The sequence below is a fragment of the Zalophus californianus genome, chromosome 1, assembly GCF_009762305.2.
Source record: "Zalophus californianus isolate mZalCal1 chromosome 1, mZalCal1.pri.v2, whole genome shotgun sequence".
NCBI classification, from domain to species: Eukaryota; Metazoa; Chordata; class Mammalia; order Carnivora; family Otariidae; genus Zalophus; species Zalophus californianus.
The window spans coordinates 76,008,491-76,032,952 of record NC_045595.1 but is presented as its reverse complement, the minus strand read 5'-3'; the positions used below and the strand labels follow the sequence as shown (position 1 = coordinate 76,032,952).

The 24,462-nt window shown below is 37.2% G+C and overlaps 1 protein-coding gene across 7 annotated transcripts in view; it reads right to left on the bottom strand.

Moving 5' to 3' along the window:
- The window catches only part of NEK10 (NIMA related kinase 10), a 242,807-nt gene that overhangs the window by 68,913 nt on the left and 149,432 nt on the right, over window positions 1-24,462 (bottom strand). For all 7 annotated transcript variants that reach the window (XR_004819457.1, XR_004819456.1, XM_035723283.1 and 4 more), the window contains exon 26: window positions 13,969-14,182. Coding sequence is in view for 5 of the 7 variants with exons in the window: in XM_035723283.1 (XP_035579176.1) it covers window positions 13,969-14,182 (214 nt within the window). In the remaining 2 variants the exon portion in view is untranslated. The remainder of the gene's footprint in view (window positions 1-13,968; window positions 14,183-24,462) is intronic.

The following is a 24,462-nucleotide window of genomic DNA, read 5'->3' as shown; positions in this document are numbered from 1 at the left end:
AGTAGCAGACACAGCCAGGCCATGGAGGGAGAGAGGTGAGGTCCCCTGAAAGATGAAGAGCTGGGGCAGAGGCTCCAACAATGATCAATGCTCACTAGAGAGACAGGTCCGTGGTTTTTTGTTTTGTTTTGTTTTCAGATTCTTTTCTCCAAAATGAAAGGGACACCCACAGCCACCAGGGGCAGGTTCCTAAAAACTCCATGGTGATGGAATTGAAGGTGAAGAAAATCTAAGATGTTATGAGCGACTGGAGTTAGAAGTCAGCCTCTGAAAGCTTTCACGTGTTTCTGTTCACTAAACAAGACAAAAAATGAAAAGAATAGCAAAGACATGTTGTGCCATGCAAACTGTCCAATCAATTTCCTCTTGTTATCTCTGTTTCCTGAGAATTTTTTCGTTGTTCTTTCCTCAGGCTTTCACCAAGATGCTTGGAGATATTTCTCATTCTGTTGAAGCTAACATGCAGTTGAAGGAGCATTTTAATTTTCTTTGGCTAGTCCTCCAACCAAAGTCTTCCTACTTTTGTGACTCAGCATTGTTCATTCCTGCCCTTTTGGATCTACTCTGGTCTGCCACGACCTTAGAACCCAAAATGGAAAATGCTTCGGACACTCTTTGGAATTGCTGAATGTGTGCTTCTCTGAAATTTTTCCCATGCTTAAGGCTCATAAGGGGCTTCCAGTGCCCCAGCCTCAGCTCTGCCCAAGCTCAGCCCCTGATACCAAACCAAGGAGGCTGCTTTTGAGGATCAAAACTTTCCTGCCAAACTCATGCAGCTCCTTCCATGCCGTCTTCCTTTTTCTGTCCCAATCCACAGATCCTTCTTCTTCCAACATCCTCAACTGAAGTCAGAAATGTACACAGAAATAAATGTAGGATTTTCTCCTCCTATGATTTTTTTTATTCAAAATTAATCATCCACTGCCCTATTCTAAAGGCCACAACTAGATTTACAACCTTATAGGGACTATACACTCAAGATGTGTCAATACTATCAACGTTTTTAAAAAAAGAGAGAGAGAGAAATCATTTTTGGGTTTACAAAACTCTTTATTACACAGATGCAATTAGATGCCAGAATCTATATATCTCTAAAGCCTGCAAAACTGCAGCAAAGGCTTTGTTTCTTTTTAGAACAAGGATGGATAAGACATTTTTCTTTGGACAAATGAAGAGTGAGGAGAAATTGTGAGTCCTGATACAGGCATTCCAGACTTGAGCTTTGACTTGCAACCAATACCCAAGAACCAGTTGGGCTGCAAATCAAGTCATTTGCAACCACCAAAACTGTATCCATAAATAATTGGGTACTTCCTTAACTTCTGATAAAGGGGAATTTACATTCTGAGAGAGATGCTTTTTTCAAACTCTGTAAGCATGGAAAGTATGATATAGCAATGTAGAATGTATAGTTGTTTTAGTTAAAAAAAAAAAAAAGACCTGTTTCGATAATCTCTTACAGCAGTTTTTGCTTCAAAAAAATCTATAGAGTTCTTGAACTTGACATAAATGATATGCCACTGTAGACACATTTTCCCAAATGTGATTTCCAGAGTTTTTCCTTGTGAATATTTGAGTATCCAACTCATTACCAACTCTCCCCTCAATGCCTTGCATAATGTTTTGTACATAGCAACTGCTTAATAACTAGTTGCTGTATTGAGATTGAAGGGAGAAAGGGGCCAGGAAAGCAGGTGAATTCCCTTATATGATGAGTAGGTTTTGTAGCTTCTGGGTTTTTTTGTTTATTTGTTTTGCTTTTATTTTGCCTGTTTATCCAGGATCCTACATCGTGATGTTTCTCCAAGAGCTGACGAGACTATTTGGTGATACACCAATAAGTAGGAGTGAACGTCTCCCTTCCTTTTTCCCCTTTACTCTTATGAGAAGTTATAAAACTCCACTCATCTGTGCTAGAGACGGCTGGCCCAGCAACGACAAAATGCCTCTGTAACCCAGTAGGCACTGGCCAAAGGCAGAGATGGTCAAATGTTTTTAGCCTGAGGGTTGAGGCCATTAAGGTATTTTCAAAAGTTGCCTCCAGCAAGTACATCAACCTATTAAAGGGAGTTGATGGGGGAGGGGGGGTGCAGCCTTGCAGGATGCAATTTGGCTGCTGTCATCTTTTTTACTTTCTAATTAAGATTTTTCTAGGAATAGGAGAGGGAGTTAACTTTTTTTTTTTTGGCATCTATATATCTCCTAGAAACGGATGGACACATTCTGTGCATCAATATGGCAGCAAGAAGAAGACAATGCAAATCAGACAATAAAATTATCACTGATATGAAAATCATCACCATTATAGGAGACACTTCCTGTCACAGTGCTGTTATAGGCACAATTATGTTTAGCTTGGTTTTGCTCATTATAATGTAATTTTTTATGGGTGCAGCAGATTATAATACATTTTCAGTTGAATAGCAATTCTAACAATAACAGACTGACATTGCCTAAATTAACTGCAACAGTAGGGAAAGAATTAAGAGTCTATTTTATTAAAACTAGTGCAATTTTTTTAAATTGCCCAGAATGCTTTATAAGGAGAGAGAGAGAGAGAAAGCAAGAAATAAACATAAAGCATAACACTAACTATATCCTGTAGATGCCTTACTTTAGAACCATAAAGAATACACTATTTCTTTTGTTCTAAAATAGTCATTCTATTTGAGCTATGTCTTTGCCTACTTTCTTCTATTTGTTTAGTTAATAACTGTGACCTTAGATACATAAATATAGTGCTACCCAGTTCTTGACAGCAATTCACCTGGCTGAGGTGATCTCTTTTTAATGGCAAACCACATTCCATGCTTTTCATGGATGATAGCACAAAGAAAATCCAAAATAGGAGACAGATCATTGACTGTATATTACTGTGAATAAATTTAGTCCCTAAATTTCAAAGTATTAAAAAAATATTAGCCAGGGGAACCTCAGTCAGTTGGGCATCCGACTTCTGATTTCAGTTTAGGTCATGTCTCAGGGTCCTGGGATCCTGCCCTGCATCAGGCTCCCCACTCAGCCGGGAGTCTGCTTCTCTCTCTCCCTCCTTCTCCCTCTGCCCCTCCCCCCACTCGTGTGCGCTCTCTCTCTCTCTCTCTCTAAAATAAATAAATAAATATTAAAAAAGAAAATCAGCCAGTGTGACCAAGAGGGCTGAAGGGATCCCATTGACCCAGGCTATAGCTAAGTGGTCTGATCAGTTCAGCAGGTGTGGCGAGAGGCTCCTGTCCAGGACCTCACTCTGGGCCACTTGGTTTTGCCACTATAGAGAGGTGGGCCACAGGAGCAAGCTCGGACTATGGTAGCTGGGGATCTTTTAGCTTCAAAGCTGTTTGGTTGATAAAACTGTCTATTTTATTTATGAAATCCTGAAGCATTTCCCTGCTCCTGTGCTCCATTTATCAAGTAGAAGAGCAATACGTTCAAATGAAACCAGAAAAATTGGTGTGAGAGGTGTTGAAAATAACTAAATTTACAAATATCATATAATGAAGTTAATGTTCTCCTCAAGTTTGGATATTAATTATTTTTTTAATTTTGAACTTAACAATATTCATACAATGCTAAATATTTTGCTTTAATATAATTAAATGTATATAATTATGATCCCATTATTATCATGACACTCTCTTAATTAGAACTTCTTAAAAGCACAAGAACATACTAATGAACTGTCACTAAAATAAGTAGAGGATGAATTAATTATTACAATTCAATCTAAAATTCCACTATCAAATTTACCATGCTTGATAATGTTTCACTGCCACTCCATAAATAATCTAGCATTTGCAACAGGTTCTCTATTATTCCTAATTCAAAGACAGGTTTTCTAGAAGAAATAACATTAATAAGGATGAGGAGAAGAACAGTGCCATAATCTGAAGGTATCCCTTATTAAAAATACAGAAGATATGGTCTACATCAACTGACTGACCACCATTTTGTTTCAGAATTACATACTACCAAAGGAAAAGAACTGAATGTATGTGTGAATACATCTGAAAGCATTTCAAAGGAGGCCAGAATTAGGTAACATATAGAAGAATCATTTAACATATAGAAGAAACCACACACAGAGAATCATTAAGTGGTCAAGTTTTAAGGCATTCTAATTTGGATTGCTCAAAAACAAGAAATCCAATTGCAAAGCAGCACTGCATTCAGTTAAGGTATGAAACAGTATGGAATTAGACATGGGTGGCATCAATATAAACAAACCCCACAAATCAGAACTGCACTTACTGTTTACTTTTTAATACAGAATTACATAAGGGAAGGTCTAGTTCTTGTCAAACCACACACTTAGTACGTGACATCAAAATACCAAACTGATTAAGTCCAATAAACAAAGAATTAAAAATCAAGGAAAAGAATCACCATCATCTTTTGTCAACTTCCCTGCTTCCATTCTTGGCTCTCAGCAGTTGATTCATACACAGCAGCCAGCTGTATAACTTTAAAATATTATGTCGCCCCTTTGTTCAAAACGCACATCACTCAAATCTATACCATGGACCACAGCACCCTCATCTCCTACTCCCTCCCCCTGCTTCACTGTACTCCAACCACGCAGGCCTCCTTGCTTGCCCCTTAAATCTGGCAGGCATGCTCCTACCTCTGAATATTTGGACTTGCTGTTCCCTCCACCGTCAATGTTGTGCCTCAGATATTTGCAAGGCTCAACCGTGTAACATATTCAGGTTTCTACTCAAATGTCACGCAGTTATAGTGGCTTTCCACGACATCCCTATTTAAAACAGCCTGTCTTTCCCACATCTACCAATCACTATTACTTTGCCTTTATATTTTTGTCCATGGTACTTAAGTGTATATTAATTCACTTATAATTTGTCTTCCTCCACCGTGAAGGTGGAATTCTTCTCTTTACTGTTAAAACACAGGCTAGAATAGTCCCCAGAAGAGAATATATAAATTTTGCTGAATAAGTGAAATAAAAGACTGATTTTTCAAAGTACTACAAAGCTCTTCTCCATATTAAAACAAAGGGTAGAAATCAAAATAGCAGCATTATTTTTTTGAAGAAACTGACAAACTGATTCTAAAATTAATAAGTAAATATAACAGATCTAGAATGGCCAAATCAAACTTGACAAAGAAGAATGAAATTGGAGCACTTACACAACCTAACTTCAAGACTTACTAAAAAGCTACAATAATCAAGACAGTGTGGTATTAGCCTAAGAATAGATATGCAGATCAATGCAACAGAGTAGAGTTCGGAAATAAATCCACATATATAGTGTCAAATGAGTTCCAACAAAGACCTGTAGTAAAATCAGTGAGCAAACATTAGACATTTTAAGAAATGATGCTGGGAAAACTGGGTACCCATATGGAAAAAAATAAATTTCAATCTTTTCATTATTCTATGCATGAAATTAAATCAAAATGTATCATAGGCCTAAACATAAAATCTATCACAAGAAGGAATTTACAAAAATAAAAAAGATCCAATTTTTGCAGCCTTGGGATAGGCCACAATTTCTTTAACAGGATACAAAAAGCACTAACAGAAACAAAAAACTAAATAAGTAAACTGGACTTCAACAAAATTCAAATTTAACAAAATTTCTACTCATCAAAAAAAAAAGACCACTCAAGCCAAAGACTAGGAAAAAATTTGCAATACCTATATTTGACAACAGAGTCATACGTGGAAAATATAAAGAACTAAAATCAACAAAAACAGACAAATAATTCAATAAAATAATGGCCAAAGATTTGAGTAAATACTTCACACACACACAAAGAGATATATAAATGATCAATAAGCACATGTAAAAGTGCTCAACAGCCTTGGTTATCAGGAAAATACAAACTAAACCACAAAGAGATACCTTTCTATGCCCACTACGAAGGTTAAAATCTAAAAGACTGGCAATACCAGATGTTTACAAGAATGTGGAACGATTGAGCAACTCTCATACATTGCTCTTAAAAATGCTAAACAGTACAATTTTGGAGAACTGCTTGGTAGTTTCTTTTTAGAGTTAAACATACAATTACCTTATGACCCTGAAATTCTACTCCTAGGTATTTGTCTAAGAGAAATGAAAGTATCTGCACAAGAAGACTTATGTAAGAAAATTCATAGCAGTCTTACAGAAAACCCCAAATCTGGAAACAACACAGTGTTCATCAACAGGAGAATAAATTATGATATATTCATACAACATAATACTATCGAACAATATAAACAAATAACTGTTATACACAACATCATGGATGAGTCTCACAGACATTAGGTCACATGAAAGAAGGCAGACACTAAAGAGTACATACTGTTTGTGATTTATATGAAGTCAAACAATAGGCAAAAGTAATCCATAATGTCAGAAATCATAACAGTCTGTCCGTGAGCAGGGAATTGTATGGGAAGGGGCATGAGGGAAATTTCTGAGGTGATAGAAAATTTCCGAATCTGGTTTTGGGTGCAAGTCAACCATGTGTCAAAAGTTATTAAACTAAGTAATTAAAATTTGCACATCTTACTGTATGCAAATTATATCTCCATAAACAAAGGGGGGAGTTATGGTGTGGATGTGAGAATTATATATATATTTGTGCAGGAGCCTAAAAGGCATTGTTTTACTTTCTTAAACCATAACAAGTATAGAATTTGCCAAAACAAGTCATGATTTTCCCAATACGTCTTTCACTGCATCATTATTTGTTGCATTTTCACAGCCTTGGGGGAAATTCAGTCAACAATTAACCAGACAATAAAAGCAAAGATGTTCACAAAAATATTGTCCTTTTAAAATACATCATTTTCTACATGGCTTAATTTAATCTCTTAGCACAGGATTGCAGACACACGCCTTTAGTGGCATGCTCAGCAATTGTAAATGACATATGGTATAATAAAAATAAAACAACTCAGGTAAATAAATAGCACAACAGTTTTTTAAATTTGCACTAAGAAAATGAGAATCAGGTACTTGCATCTCTGCTCAATTCCTAAGTGGTCAACTTTAAAGATATTTGAGAATTTAGGATAAATATCAAATGCCTGCCAATAAAGTTTGCCAGGAACATATACATATTATATTAGAAAGGTACAAGAAGAATTCCACTTCTTTAAGTGAAATTATAAAGGGATTGTGGATTTAGAAAATAATCTTTGCTGACAAGTGCTCTACCAGCTGCTTTCCCCACCCCCAAGGTAGATGGAATTTAGGATAATAATTATGTGTGCCATATTTCAGTAGTTTGACATGAGACTATCATAGAAATCTTCCTTTTTTTGTAATTCACCAAAAGCTTAGAGTACATTTCTAGGACTCACTATGGGAACATTTACTCTTCATCTTAAGCATGAGATAATTTATCAAGATCAGATATGATTTTTGAAAGATCATCTTAGTAGGCCCACAGAGGATGGTAAGGGAGGGAGATGATTCTAGATAACCTGAGTAGAATGGATTCGATCATTTGGAAGGTCTTCAAAGCTGAGGCTTCTTTGAGATGAAAAAGAAACTCCATCTGTGGACAGCAGGTTCAGCCCATGTCCAAGAGTTTCAACCTGCCCTTCCTGCCAACCCACCCTATGGATTTTGGACTTACCTAGCCAGCCCCCACAATTTTATAAGACAATTCCTTGCAATAAATCTCTTCATATGTATCTTCTACTGGTTTTGCTTTATACATTCTGTGTAGGACTGTTCTGTACACCGTATAATATTAGCATCCCTGGCTGCTTCCCCTTAAGGGCCAGTAGCAGTCAACGTCATTGTGATAAACAAAATGGCTCTCACCACACACACACACACACACACACACACACACACACACACACACACAATTCCCAATGACCCCGTAGACATTGCAGAGGTGGTACACTAAATCACTGCTGGAGTTGAGGAGGAGACTAGAGAGGCAAGAAAGCTGGGTATTGCAATGACCCAATGTGAGATAATGAGAATGAGAACTGGAAGGATAAGTTGGATTTGTCAGACATTTCAAAAATAGGACTGGTAAAAGATTGCTAATGAAATGGATGTAGGATTTGAGGGAGAATGAATTGAAGACGATGTCCAGGTTTCAATTAAGGTGATGCGGTATAGAACATGACTGGGTTAAGGAAAGAGACTCCATTCACTGTGGGACTTGCTGAGCATGAAGTACCTATTAGACACATGTGTAAATGCCCAGCTCAAAATTTAGGTCTGTCATGCAATGACAGACTGCGATCAGACACATAGTTTTGGAGGTCTTCAGAAAATGGATGTGTTGTAAAACACACCCCAATGTATTTTGCCTTCTTAGAAAATATTGTGTACTTTTCCTCCCAGAACCTGTATACTGTTGAGACCAAGCCAGGAGGCTGGGGATTATAAACCCAAGGAAAGGCCTGAATGAAGAACACCTAGGGAAAGAGGAGGACGTGGTAGAAGGGCAGTTTCTAGCGTGTGGACAGAGAATGGGGAAGTCTTTCTGAAGTTCAAAGAAGGAGCCAGAGAGAAGGACAGAAGATAAGAAGGCAAGTTCGAATATCTTTGTTTTTCCTCCTTACATCCTCTCCAGCAGAGGTGAGCCCTGGGAATGGAGCAGAGCAGAGGGTTTGAGGGAATAATTCAGGTTCAGGCAGAAAAGACTGGAAGTTTCAGAGAAGCTTTGTGACCATCATGCCACTCTATACTATATAGCTAATATGGGCATTTAAAATAAGGCCCATGAGGGTAGACGCACTTTGTTCACTGTGGTATCCCCTGCACCTAGCATACCTAATAGGCAATCAATAAATGTTTGTTGAATGGATAAGGTAGGGCTGATATTGTGTCCCCACTCTGTTAGTTCCCCATGGACTATGTGGCATAGGTGGGAATCTGAAGCTCCCACGTGCCACAGTGGGAATGTAGAAAATGGATATAGTGCTCACTGGTGAGTCCACCAGGTTATCACTGCATGGAGGGAGCACGGAGAAGACAGCTCAAAACAGGGATGCCACGGTAGGTCCCCCAAAGCCACAGGGATAGGTTCACCTCATCTAAAGTCAACAGAGGCCAAAAGAAGAAGACAACACACAGAGTCCCCTCCCATTGGCGTGACGATGCCTAAGCTTCCTCCTGTATCCAGCTGCCATCTTGGGAGAGGGAGATGGAGAGGAGAGCCCTTGAAATGGGTGAGAAACTTTTAGACCAAAACAGCTGATATAAGTGTTAATGCCTATATCCTCCATTTTCTGCTATCAGCAGGAACAGGGGTTCAAACCAAAATGATATATGATTATGGAAGATAAAGTTCTCATTTTGTACAACCAATTTTTATCCAAATTCATATGAAATGAAAAACTATGGAACGAGACAGAGCTCACTCAAGAGAAGAGCAAGAAGAGAAGCAGAACATAGAAACTTAAGAGTCCAGGGTTGGAAGAGAGAGTAAGAAAAGAGTGTTCAGAGACATAAGATGGAAACCAGGACAAAGAGTGTGGTCGAAACCACAGGGAAAAAAAAGTTCAAGAAGGAGATATGAATGATAAGGAAGAATTAGCCTTCAGTTTGATAATCTAGTTGTTAGTTACTCTGGAGAAATACAAGGCTTTAGTCCACACTACCCAGGATTAAACCCAAACACTAGGTATGAATACCATGACTAGGTACTCTGGAAACTTCTGCCATCTCGTACCAGCCTACTTTCCCAGACTTTCCAAACTATGCATATCAAAATATGCATTATAAATCAGGATATCCAACTCTCAGTCCAAGGTCTGAAACCAGCAAACTAGCTTGGTGACCTTGGACAAGTCTCTTCTCTTGGTTTCCCTTTTCTTGCCTATTAAGTTAAAGCATAAAACAATACCATTTCTAAAATGTGATTAGTAGTCCTAAGTATGCTAAGCTGGTATATCTGGAGCTCATGTACTTTTGCTATTCTTTTCCATCCAGGAGTGACTTCCTTACCTACTTTCAAAGCCCAAACTTACCCCACTTGTTTTGGGAGCCTCTCTGAACTATATCAACCAGAGATCTCATTTGGTATTTACCCAGAAACTATATCAGCCAGAGATCTCATTTGGTATTTACCCAGATTTCTTCCTGCATATATGTCTTGGCTTCCCAGGTAGATTGGATAAGTCACTTCACAACTGAGACCACTCCTTATAATTTTTTATAACCTTCACAGTAGCAAGCACAATGTCTTACATTCAGAAGATATTCAACAAATCTTTGTTCTTCTATTAATTATAAACTGTAAGCATTTTCAACTTTTCTCTTTTTGTGTTGTTCCCTGTTAGGTTTATGAATGTGAAAGTTCTGTAGACTGAACAAACTCACTCTACTAGTAGAAAGAAATAATCATGTAGCTTTAAAACAGAGGTGGTGAAGATAAAAGTACCTGTCAAATATCATTGGAAGAGAAGTGGGAAATCCCTGCAAAACTCATCCTTCAAGAACATGTTTCTTTCACGATTATCCTTCAGTCTCCCTGGTACATTCAACTCTGCTCCATTTATACACATAGAAATATGCTTTATTTACAAATGTTAATAGTAGCCTACAGCTGGATCTACAAAACCCCAGTAATCTGAATGAAATTGAAGTTTCCTATTGATTATCCACATTTTTCCAGGCTGGGTTTTAACACTCATCCTTGTATTTGCAGCATGCTATTTAGAAATGTCTGCAACCAATATTTCTGCCTGGGATATAAGATAACGGCCAAAGGGCAGCTATTTGGTGTATTTAACACGTTGTGCATAATGCCAAAATGCCAATCATGATTTTGACTACTACAATGCCACAGTACCCTCTGTAGCACAATAGACTTTTATTATTACATATTTAAGTAAAAATTACATCTTATTTTTCTCTGCTTGATTCTTATTCTTGACTCTGCTCTCCTTGTGATCTGTTTTGAATTATAAAAACTGGGAAGCTTAACATTCTTCAAAAAGAAAGTTTTGCTTCTCTTTCATAGAGTCTAAACCACAGTACAAAGGAGTGAACTTTATTAGTGAAGACTTCTCTGTCCTTTTGAAATATATATATTAATACCTGTCTTTACTGGCCTATTGCCATAATTAAGAATAAGCTAAGATGTGAAAAAGTAAGTAGCATACACCCCATGACATAAAAGTCCTTAATGTTTCTTATCAATTGTTTGTTCACCCACTAATTTGCAAAGTTCTAGCAATTCACAATGGATCTCCTTATCAGTGCTGAGAATTCATAAAGTTCTACTGCACTCACTAATTTCTCTTTCCTTTGACTATTGCTTATCATTGGATTGTGTAATTGTATTGTTGATATTAACTGCTCTGGGAGACATTCCACTATATTTGAAAGAAACAATCCTAATACTATAACAATACTTGAGAAAAAAAGAGACATAAAATTTTATACCTGTATTTTTCCCATCAGTAATGGTGTCAATGTATGTTTTTAAAAAATAATAATTGGTACTTAGCAAGGATAATGCCAATTAACTGCATGCTGTCTTTTGATGAAATGTAGTATTTCCTTCTCAAGTCTTTAATAAGGCTGCACTTTTCCTTTTAGTTAACATCTAATTAATCCAGAGATGAAAAATTATCAGTATACATAAAATAGTGCAAAAGGAGAAGATATTTGATCGTTCTTTAAAAGTAGTAATATAAACTCTGCCTAGAGATAAAGCATTTCTCTAAGGTCCCTATGAGACTGAATGCTCCATGAGGGCAACGAGGCTGGCTAGTAGCATGTGCTCAATAAATACTTATTAACTGCATGAAAACCACACATGGATTTAGCACTAAGGACCAGTTAATACTAGATTAGCAAGTTGCATCAACAACTATTTTTTTAACATAATCACTGCTCATTTTATATAACTGGTGCTATCTTATAATTTTGTGCCACTTTTTAATTTGCACAGTTTATTCAAACACATTAACTTATTTAATCCCAGTGCTTTCTATAATAGTTAATATTTTCACCCTAATTTATGGATGAGTACAGAACTACAACCTCAAAACTCCCTCGTTGACTATAGATATCTTCCTTACCTTAACCCAGTCATGGCCTGAGAGCTAGATTTCTAGAGTTAAAATGGTCCTCCAAATACATACTGAAATTATTGATGGATGAGATGACACGGTGTCTTGGGTTTGTTTCAAAATAACCTACGGATGGCAGGGAGTGGGTAGTGGGTGGGCATAAAGACAGTATGTGATTGGCCCAAAGTAGCAAATTCTTGAAGCTGGGGGGTGGCTACATGAAGTAATATCTTTATTTCTGTAAATGTATGAAATTTTCCACAGTAAGAGTTTAAAAAAAGAAGAAAGAAAGAAAAGCTGAGAAGTAAATAAATAAACAAAACAGTCATTCTCGAGGTGTTTCGCTAAAGATAGAGGATTTCTGCTGGTAGATTTTAAACTAACTCCACCCACCCCCACATCAGCTACAGGGATCTAATAGAAATGGACTCTTTTATATCCAACTGGAAATTGGCTAAGTAGCTTTGTAGTGCAGAACTTAATAGAAGGCCTCAAATACTTAAGATATATAGAAATGGCTAAATCTCTTGCATTTTAGTTTACTGGGAACACTGCACTCTGAATGCAACATGACATACATAGAATGGTGTGTTTCTCATTGTTGCCTACTTTTTATGAAGTCAGGTAGTTAAATAACAAGAAAAGGGAGCTCTGACTCGCTGTATATAAGATTTAACTGTGTTCAGCAAGAGCTATAACTCTCAAGTTATATGCTTCTAAACATAAACCAAGGCCTTAGATAATCACCAAGGATTGTTCTGTGAAATTACAGCTGGGCTCAGCAAGGCAATAAAGATGAGTTTTTCCCCCCAAAAGAAAACTATACTGAATCTTCAACTTTCAGATTCCAAGTATGTCAAGACAAACAAACCACAGAGTAGTGCTTTCCTTTTAATAAAAAGGAGTTTGATGGAAACTCTATTATCCAAGAAATCAGAGGAGGGAGGGAGGGGAGGGGAGGGGGGAAGGAAGGAACGAACGAACGAACGAACGAACGAACGAACGAAGGGACGAAGGAACGAAGGAACGAAGGGATGAAGGAACGAAGAAAGGAAGGAACGAAGGGACGAAGGAACGAAGGAAGGAAGGAAAAGAAATCACAGCTGTCTCTTCTTTGAAATCAACTCTATATTATTTTCTCAGCTGAGGCAGAACAGGTCTTTAGGGTCCCGGAAAGGAATTTGATGACCAAGTACCTTGATTAAGAATGGGTGTTATGACCCTATTTCCTTGGGCCCCATGCCCAAGAGGGAAGAAAAGAATATTTACTAGGTTGAAGGGTCCCTGACTGGATCTCTGCTTGAGGGAGCCTGCAGCATAAGCAAAGGAAGGATCATGGGTCATGATACAACAAAAGCACAGGGGGCAAATGAGAGACAGCAACAAGAGCATCACTGGCATGGTCATTTGCACATGCGGACATTTGTAGCTTTTCCCTTTTTCAAGCTCTGCTCAGAAATAAAGGTTACCGGCAAGAAAAATTAAAGGACATATTCTTATTTGAAGGATGGCAGCATTATTACCACCACAAACAGTAATAAAAGCCACTAGACTAAAAAGACAAAATTTTAAGGTGATTATTATTTCCTTCTCTGATTAACATATAACATTTTCATCCATATTCCCCAAATCGGATTGCTAAAGAAATAAAATATACATATTCATTGCTATCTATACAAAGAGCATAATATAAGCTTAAAGAATTGCTAAGGGATCTTTTTGAGGCCTCTTGTTTTGCAATATACAATAAATTAGGGGTAGTTCATTGGAAAATCATTTATATTGACTTTAATTTTAATTATAAGACCTGTAAAGGGATGCAAATCTGGAACTATATAATAGTGAAATACTGCATGTAGCAACTAATATTTTCCTAACTTAAGATAAGCTTCCCTAACACAAGCCTGAACCACTTCAGGTGACCTTATTGGAGCACATCGTGAAGACAATGACAGCTGTGCACTTACATGACATAACAGAGCCAGCTCATGGTGACAGGTGACAGCATTCCGGTTGGCTTCCATAAAGTACCTCTGCGTGCGCTTCCGTTCCCGTTCCAGCTTCTTCTCCAAAGCCAGCTGAGATGTAGACAAGTTGTCTAAATACTTCATCATGATGTCTGATATCATCGAGCTGACTTCTATGATATCTGGGCGGGCTTCTGCATCAGGAGTGAGGCACCTAAGAGAAGACAAGCTGTTTAGAGCCCTCTGGTCAATGTCAGGACCAGGCCACGGGTGTGGAGGGTCAAGGTTAAACCCCACTGTGTGTCTACCATGGTGTTCGCACCCAAGAGCATCTGGGATTAGATGGACATCAAGCACAGTTTGGAATCCAGACTTCTCAAATGGTATTTGGAAAGTTTGGGAAGCAGCACTGTTCTGTTTGCAGTGGGGCTGTTAGGCAAGGGCTACCGGCAGGCCATGAAGCTGCTCCTCGGGTCTCAGGACAGGTGGATATCGTCATCTTCTCCTGTGTGAACTGGCTATTTTCTATAATCACTGCCAAGTCATTGGTCAGTGAAACAAAGAGGGATCCCGAGAATGTAGACCCTGATGCACCAAATGGAGAGTAGGTTTCTAGGGAGTCACAACTTATTGGCCTTTTCTAGCTGTATAGCAGCAATATCAACCCAACTTGATTAGTGTGTGTCTTATAAAATATGAATCATAAAAATAAAATGCAACCCCGTTACTTAAAGGTTTAAGATGTTTGTAATAATTTTTTAAAGTAACTAATTGGACACATTGCATGCTAATATTTTCTGTGATTTGGAGGTAGGAAATGTCAATCAGCTTACTAAAGGGAATATTATTTATGCCACAGCTAAACACTAATAGAAAGCTATTCTAGACACAATGGAATCAATTATCAGGATCATTGTTAGCATGATTTAAATATTTCTGGCATTCCCTATAATATTTTGTCTATTTTTTTAATTTATTTTTTTTAGATTTTATTTATTTGAGAGAGTGAGAGCTCGCCCATGAGAGAGAGAAAGAGAGAGACAAGAGAGGGAACACAAGCAGGGGGAGTGGGAGAGGGAGAAGCAGGCTTCCCGCCGAGCAGGGAGCCGGACATGGGGCTCGATCCCAGCACCCTGGGATCATGACTGGAGCCGAAGGCAGACGCTTAACTGACTGCGCCAACCCAGGAACCCCAGTATTTTGTCTATTTTTTAAATTCAAAATCTCTAACTGCACTGAAGTCATGTTGCTTCTTAATAAACTTGAACTTATTTGGACTTTGAGAAAAAGATCTAATTTTCAACTTTTTGTATTTGATTTAGCAGCCTATAGTTCATACAACTTTCACCTATACTGATCTCTCCAGGAAAGATTTGAGAACTATTTTATTTTTATTATTACTCTTCACCACAGAAGTCAAAATAAGACTCTAACTTGTTAATTTGCTAATTATTCTTTGTTTTTTACCCGATTATGAATAAAATATACATATCTTAGACATTATCATTTCATGCTTAATCTTTATGTTATTTCTTTGTAAGGCAGTGGGCTTGCACTATAGTTATGACAGGCACTTACACATCTGCTGAATCCATATTTAACAAAGTTCAGCCTATGCATTTGTAACAAAGAAAGACAAGGCCAGCTACATAATTTTGGGGGTACCCAGGACAATATGAAAGTGTGGGGCCCCAGCAGGGAGTGAGGAAGTCAATCTCTCCTCCCATAGACCAGTGTCCCAAATGATGGTAGACAGGAGACTCCCAAGAGATTGTAACCTCCATGCCATCATGATGCACTTGGTATCTGGATTAGAGGTGGGGAAGAGGCCCCACTGAATCACCCATTGAGTGTACCACAGTGCTACCAGCCTGGTTAAGGATGGCTTCTCTTTTACCGCACCCAAAGATTCAGCAGGGCACATACTGTACTCTGATCCTTTCCTTGTCTGCATTCACAAACCCATAGGGGAGGAGGTAAAGGTAAACAGAGGCCTCCCCTGCTGACATACCCAATCACCATATCAGGTAGAGAACGGTAGCAATGATGGGACAGGGACAGAGAGATGGAGCTGGAGGCCAGGCAGGGCCCACAGGGCCAGGAGCAGATGGCCGAGAATCTATGTCAGAGAGGTAGGAAGTTGGAGGGACCTCATAGGAACTGAAACTTCCAAGCCCTAAACATACATGTTCCTTGTCTCATTAGACTTCATTTCTGAAATACAAATTTAAAGATGGAATTATTAAGAATTTCATGACCTTGAATACAGAGCTTTAAACCCTAAGCATAGGACTGTTTTGACTATGGGGACCCTGAGCATTGCTCATAAGCATGCGAAGCTGAACTTCCATGCCAGTGACATATTTGTATTCAAATTTCTTACTTTTGTTCATAGTCATAAAAGCAGCTAAGATGTTGAATTTCACCTTCTAATTAAATCAGTTTCTTCATCTACTCTCACTTAACTAGCAAAAGTAATTAAAGCTGATAAAAATGCTTGGTTGACCTAGCATTGGTTATGACTACCATGTGAGAGAAAACAAAAACAAAAACAAAAACAAAACCAGCATCTAAGCCTTTCATTAGTGCATTAGACTAAAGTCTTAGTCTGCAGATATTTAAACTGATTCAAGATAATATTAGCAGTTGAATTACCAGCTGAGTTTTTTTTTAATCAAAAAAGCAGTATAAGCTAGTTTTACGAATTATATAGTTATATATTATGGTAAATGGGAACACGAATGGTCTCTGTTCTGGCATTTAGTCATCTCTTTCTCTCCCAAAGTTACTCCCCTTCCTGGATTTGCCATCACTGAAAAAGGAGCCAACAGGGAGACGCAATTTAGCATCACAATTAGGCAGGCAGGCTCCAGGTCAGATTGGGGGAGTTAAATCCCAGCTCACCCTTTATTAACTTATCTTGGGCAAGATTTAGCTTCTAAGTCTCTGGTAGCCTATCTGTAAAATGGGATAATCACAATATCTACATCTCATCAAGCTGGTATGGCAATTAATGAAGTCACCTGTGTAAAGTGCTGGGACATTGTAAATGCTCAATACATTGAAAAGAAAATCCACACTTTTATTTTTTTCTCTATTCCCTCCCATATTTAACCAACACAAATGCTATGGCTTCTCCCTACTAAATATTTGTTGAATCCTTATCCCTACCCTCTAATCGACCACTATTAGCTTATTTGATCATTGCTTTCTTGGACTACTGAGTTTCCTAAATGACACTCATCTTTTGTCCACTTCTGACCATACTGTAAACTGCCACAGAATTATATTCCTAAACTGTCTATATCACTTCTCTGTTAAGAATTCCTCAATAGCCCCTTATGGTCCAATAGAACAAAACTAAAATTTCCAGCATTCCATAAAAGCCCCCTCTGTAACCAGCCCTTACTTCACCTCCAGCTTCACACCAAATGCTTCCCCTTGTCCAGCTACACACCAAATGCTCCTGTCTGTCCTTTCCCATGTAACCCATGGCTCTCTTATGCCCCCATTTCTTTGCTCATTTTGTTCCCTCTGCTTGAATTTGTTTTTCCCAATGATATCCGCCCTTTTCCAGATCCCATCCCTATCTGCTTGCCAAAAACCCCACTTTTTTTCCAAGTCTCCATTAGGAAGACTTCTTGGATCACCCTCAAATGACTTATCATCACCTTTTTGTATATTCTCATTACATTTAAGTCCTTAAACTACTATAATATTGTATTGCAATGATCCATTTCACCACTAGAAACTGGAAACTTCTTGAGAGGACAGACATATGTCACCTTCACCATGATCTCCTCAGCATGTAAAATGGAACCTGGGTCCTGGTAGGTACTCAGCAGATGAATGAATGAATGAATGAATGAACAAACTTAGGCTAACATCTAAGAATTTAACCTGTCCCAAAATATATACCCCAAATATTTGGCCACAAACTTTTAGACTTCCAGGAACATCTCTTACCAAAAGTTCTAAATTAGCTTCAATTCTCTAAAATATGTCCCTGCTTAGATATTTCAGAGAAATTCTTCAGAGTGAACAAATGTTTCAATGAATCTCCAATCAAATAAACAAAAAAATCATGTTCTAGAAGAAATCTAGGTTGTTCTACTCACCCCACCCACTTTGTCTCCACTCTGCTCTGAGACCAGATGGAAAGAATTGGAGGGATCTGATGTTCAATTGTATTCATTTTGTGTTTTAAGAAACAAAGAGTTGAGCATTAATTATGGTGGAATGAGTTGTTCCCTTTGTCTCTCTCTTTCAATTCATAACCAGTCAGACATCCATAACCTAACAGGTTTTGGTAATTTGGTAATAAACACATAGCATAAAAAGGGGACCACAAAAATATAAAAAGGGGAGAAGAAAGATGACAGAACATGTGTAGATAAATGAAGATAAGTTATCAGCATAAAATGGACTGTTTTATCTAAGAGACATTTTATACAAACCTCATGGTAACCGCAAAATGAAAATCTAGAGCAAAGACACAAAACAGTAATAAGGGGGAAAGTGAGCAAATTATCATAGAAGACCACCAACCTAAAAAGGTAAATAGAAACACAAAGAAAAAAGAAATAATAGAAACATAAAACAATCAGAAAATAAAAGACAAAATGGCAGTAGTAAGTCTTCATATATCAATAATCACTCTAAATGTAAATAGGTGAACTCACCATCAAAAGGCACCAAGTGGCTAGATAAATTAAAAAACAAGACCTGACTATATGCTGCCTTCAGGAGACTCACCTCACCTCCAAAGACAAACAGATTCAAAGTGAAGGGGTGGAAGATGGTACTCTGAGCAAATAGTAACCAAAAAAAAAAAAGCAGCTATAACCATACTTAGATCAGACAAAGTAGACTTTAAGCCAAAAATGTAACAAGAGACAAAGAAGGTCATTACACAATGACAAAGGGGTCAATACACCAAGAAGATATAACAATGATAAATATATATTCTCTCAACATCTCAGCATCGAAATACATTAAGCAAACACTAACAGATCTTAAAGTATAAAAAGACAATACAATAATAGTAGAGGACTCCAACAACTCACTATCAGCCATACTTTAAAACAAATGAACTGAGATACATATAGAACATTCTATCCAATAGCAGCAGAATACACATTTTTCTCAAACACACATGGAATATTTTCCAGAATAGATCACATGAGAGGCCATGAAACTAATTTCAGCAAATTTAAGAAGACTGACAACATGCCAACTATCTTCTCTACTACAATGACAGGAAATTAGAAATCAACAAAAGCAAAGTGAGTAGATTTTAAAATATGTGGAAACTAAACAACACATCTCTAAATAACCTATGGGTCAAAGAAAAAATCAATAGGGAAATAAAAATTTATCTCAAATTAAAATGAAAATGTAATGTATCAAATTTTGTGGAATGCAGCAAAAGTCATTTTAAGAGTCCACAGCAATAAACACATATATTAAGAAATTAGAAAGATCTCAAATAAACAACCTAACTTTATACCTCAAGGAACTAGAAAGAGAGAAACAAACTAAACCCAAAATTAGAAAGAAGGAAATAACAATCAGAGTGCAAATAAATTAAGTAAATTAAGTAGAGTCCAGAAAAACAATAGAAAGAATCAATGAAACTAGAAGCTGGTGCTTTGAAAAACAAACAAAATGAACAAATTTTTAGGTAAGCTAAGTAAAAATAGAGAAGACTCAAATTTAGAAATGAAAAAGAAGACATTACAGCTGATACTACAAAAATATAGACAAGAAACGGATAAATTTCTAGAAACACACAACCTACCAAGACTGAATCAGGAAAAATAGAAAATCTGGACATACCAATAATGACTCAAGAGACTGAGTCAGTAAAACTCTCAACACAGGAAACTCCAGGGCCAGACAGCTTCACTGGTGAATTCTACCAAACATTTAAAGAAGAATTAACACCAATCCTCTTGAGATTCTTCCAAAATATTGAGGAGAAGGGAACACTTCCAAACTCATTTTACAAAACCAGCATTGCCTTGACACCAAAACCAGATAAAGACACCACAAGAAGAGAAAAGCATAGACAAATATTCCTGAGGAATACAGACGCAAAAATTCTCAACAAAATATTAGAAAACAAAATTCAAGCACGCGTCAAAAGGATTAAGCACTATGACCAAGTGGGATTTATCCCTGGGCTATAAGAGGATTCAACACATGGGTTATCTGTCACATCAGTAAAATGAGAGATTAAAACTATATGATCATCTCAATACCTACAGAAAAAGCATTTAATGAAATACATCTTTTTATGAAAAAACCCTTAATGGATTGGGTATAGAAGGAACATATCTCAACATAAAAAAGTCAAACCCACAGGTCACATTATACTCAATGGAGAAAAGTTGAAAGCGTTTCCTTTGAGATCATAAGCAAGGCAAGGTTGCCCACTCTCATCATTCCTATTTAATACAGTATTAGAAAAGTCTTAACTAGGCAAGACAAAGAAATAAAAGGCATCCAAATCTTGAAGAAAGAAGTAAAAATTTCTCTATTTCAATTTCTCAAGGCATCCAAATCTTGAAGAAAGAAGTAAAAATTTCTCTATTTCTCTATAGAGAAATTAAAAAATTTCTCTATTTACTCTATTTCTCTATATAATCTCACATATAAAAAACCCCAAAGAGTCAATCAAAAAGACTGTTGGAATTAATCAATGATTTCAGGAGAGTGGCAGGTTACAAAATCAACTTACAGAAATCAATGACATTCTTTTATACTCATGATGAAGCATTAGAAAAAGAAATAAAGAAAACTATCCAAACCACAATAGCATCAAAAATAATAAAATACATGGGAATAAATTTAACCAAGGAAGTGAAAGATCTCTACAAAAAAACTATAAGACTTGGCTGAAAGAAACTGAAGAAGATCCAAAGAAGTGGAAATACATTTTGTGTTCATGTTTCAGAGGAATAAATATTGTTAAAATGGCCATGCCACCCAAAGCCATCTACAGATTCAAGGCAATTCCCATAAAAATGCCAAGGGCATTCTCCACAGAAACAGAAGAAACAATCCTAAAATTTGTGTGGAACCACAAAAGGCCCTGAATAGCCAAAGCAATCCTGAGAAAAAAAGAATAAAGCTGGAGGTATCACACTTCCTGATTTTAAACTATACTACAAAACCATAATAAAAACACTATGGTACTGGTACAAAAATAGACCCATAGACCAATGGAAGAGCATAGAGAGCCCCAAACTAAATCCCAGCATATACAGTCAATGAATATTTGACAATGGAACCAAGAACAACCAACAAACAGTGCTGGGAAAACTGAAGAAATATATGCGGAACAAAGAAACACCCCTATCTCACACCACCCACAAAAATTAACTCAAAATCCATCAGAGATTAAACGTAAGACCTGATACCATAAAACTCTTAGAAGAAAGGAAAGGAAGAAGCTTCCTGATATTGGTCTTAGCAATGATTTTTTTGAACGTGATGCCAAAAGCACAAACAACAAAAGCAAGAAACAACAAATGGGACTGTATCAAAATCAAAAGCTTCTGCACAGCTTCTGGTACTCAGTTAATGAAATGAAACAACAGCCTATAGAGCAGAGAAATTTTTACAAACCACATTATCAGAGAAGGGGTTAATATACAAAATATATAAAAAACTAAACACAACTTAATAACACTCAAACAAGGGGCGCCTGGGTGGCTCAGTGGTTAAGCATCTGCCTTCGGCTCAGGTCATGATCTCAGGGTCCTGGGATCGAGCCCTGCATCGATCATCAGGAAGGCTACTTCTCCCTCTCCCACTCCCCCTGCTTGTGCTCTCTCTCTCACTATGTCTCTCTCTGTCAAATAAATAAATAAAATCTTAAAAAAAATAACACTCAAACAAATAATTTGATTAAAAATGGGACAAACTAAATAGATATTTTTCCAAAGAGGACATCAAAATGGCCAATAGGCACATGAAAAGATGCTCAACATCACTAATCATCAAGAAGATGCAAACAGGGGCACCTAGGTGGCTGTTGGTTAATTAGCCGACTCTTGTTTTTGGCTCAGGTCATGATCTCAGGGTCATGAGATTAAGCCCTGCATCGGTCTCTGCACTCTGCATGGAGTTTGCTTCAGATTCTCTCTCCCTCTCCCTCCAGTCCACTCTCTCTCTCTCTCTCTCAAATAAATAAATAAAATCTTAAAAAAAAAAGAAGATGCAAATAAAAACCACAATGAACTATCACCTTACACGTGTTAGGATGGCAATCATCAAAAGGAAAAGAGATAACAGGTGATTGTGAGGATTTGGTGAAAAGGGAACACTTACACATTGTTCATGAGAATGTAAATTGGTCCAACCACTGTGAAAAACAATATGGAGATTCCTTTAAAAAATTAAAAATAGATCTACCATATGACCCAGCAATTCCACTTCTGGGAATACACCCAAAAGCAAAGAAAACAGAATTTCAATGAGTTACCTGCATTCCCATGTTTATTGCAGCATTATTCACAATAGCCAAGATATGGAAACCTAAATGCCCATCCTTGTATGAATGAATAAAAAAGAGGTGGTACATATATACAATGGGATATTATCCAGCCATGAGAAAGGAAGATATATTCCCATTTTTGACAACATAGATGGAACTTGAGCACATTATGCTAAGTGAGATAAGTCAGAGAAAGACAAGTACTATATGATAACACTTATATGGAATCTAGAAAAATCAAACTTATAAAAAAATAGAAAACAAATTGTGGTTACCAGGACATGAGGGGTGAGGGGGATAAGAATGATAGTGTCTAAGGGTACAGACTTATAATGAGTCATAAATAAGCCATAGAGATCTAATGCACAGAATAATGAATACAGCCAATGATACTGTAATATAATTATGTAAGGGATAAATATTGCTCCATTGGCAAACATATTACAATATACAAATGTATCAAAGTGACACACTGTACACCATAAATTTACAAAATGGAATATGTCAAATTTACTTTGGGGAAATTTTTAAAAAAGAGAAAACCAAAGAGTTGAAGGTAGGGTGGAAAATGTAAAGATCCACTTGTCCTTAGAACTAGCTGAAAGCATTAACTGTGCTAGTCATCATGACTGCCTCTGAAACAAAGCACCAGACGGCTTCTGCAACCAGGCACAGATAGAGAAATGTAAGGCAATTGGAAGATTTTGTGCATAAAAGGAAATGTTCTTCTTTTTTAGAAAGTAAACAGACAATATTCTTTGAACAGTGTACTGGAAGGTAAAAATAGTAATGCTGGTACTGGGCAGAGCAACAAAATGGATTTATTTTCTGCCCCAAACTCTTCAGGGTTGCTAAGTTATTCTCCCAGTGTAAAAGCCTGCTGCTAGGAAAGAAAAGTTCCAGTGGCAGAATGTGCTTGTACACCACATGAACAAACAGGAAAAAGGAAAGATACTGCACATGAAAACATAACTGCATGTGCTCTACCCAAGACAGGATGTACAAGGTGAAAATGAGAAAATGGAAAAGCAGAAGAAGCAAGAAGATCATGTAACTGGAAAACCTTAGGTGTGAAATTAATGAATCTAGTGAACTTGCCCATCAATGGTTGTCTTGCATTTCAAAGGCTCTATCACGTTACTTATGATCAGCTCTGAGCTTGATGATTTGCGGAATCATAAATGATCATTAAGATCAGTTTTTGCCTTTATGTATTCCTTGCATCAATTTTCTGAAGAAAACAGGAAACTAAGAAAATAGAAAATTGAATTTACTTCCTTATTCTCTTGGAACTTAATTTTTAAAGATTAAAAATCCAAAGCAAATTAAATATGTAATTACATAAAATTCATGACTGAATTTGGTTTTATGTCTAATTTTCTAAAGATAAAACTTTGTGATGTGAACCCAGACAATGAATCTTGAATAACCTTAAATGAAAACCACAACTGCTATAGAATGCACAGTCATCTTAATGTATAATCAGTTATAAAATTAAAATTAAATTGTCAGTTCTTACTTATTATGGCATCTTAGTTATTTTGAATTAAAAGTGTCCTTACAGGGGCGCCTGGGTGGCTCACAGCTCAGGTCATGATCCCAGGGCCCTGGAATTGAGCCCCACGTTGGCTCCCTGCTCAGTGGGGAGTCTGCTTCTCCCTCTTCCTCTGCCACACCCCACCCCAACCCCTGCTCATTATCACTCTCTCTTGTGCTCTCTTTCTCTCAAATAAATAAAATCTTTAAAAAAAAAGTGTCCTTACAAATATTTAATCCAGAGTCCCCTAATAGTGATCATGCATCCTCTTAAACATTTTGGTGACAGGGAATTCACTACCCACTCAGCAGCCTGCCTCACCTGGGTATCTCTAATTCTGACACACACTTCTAATTGTGAGCTGACCTGGGTCTCCTTGGAACTCCACTCCACGGTCTTGGCTCCACTTTCTGAACTTCCACAGAATAAACCCAATTGTTTTCATATTTTCAGT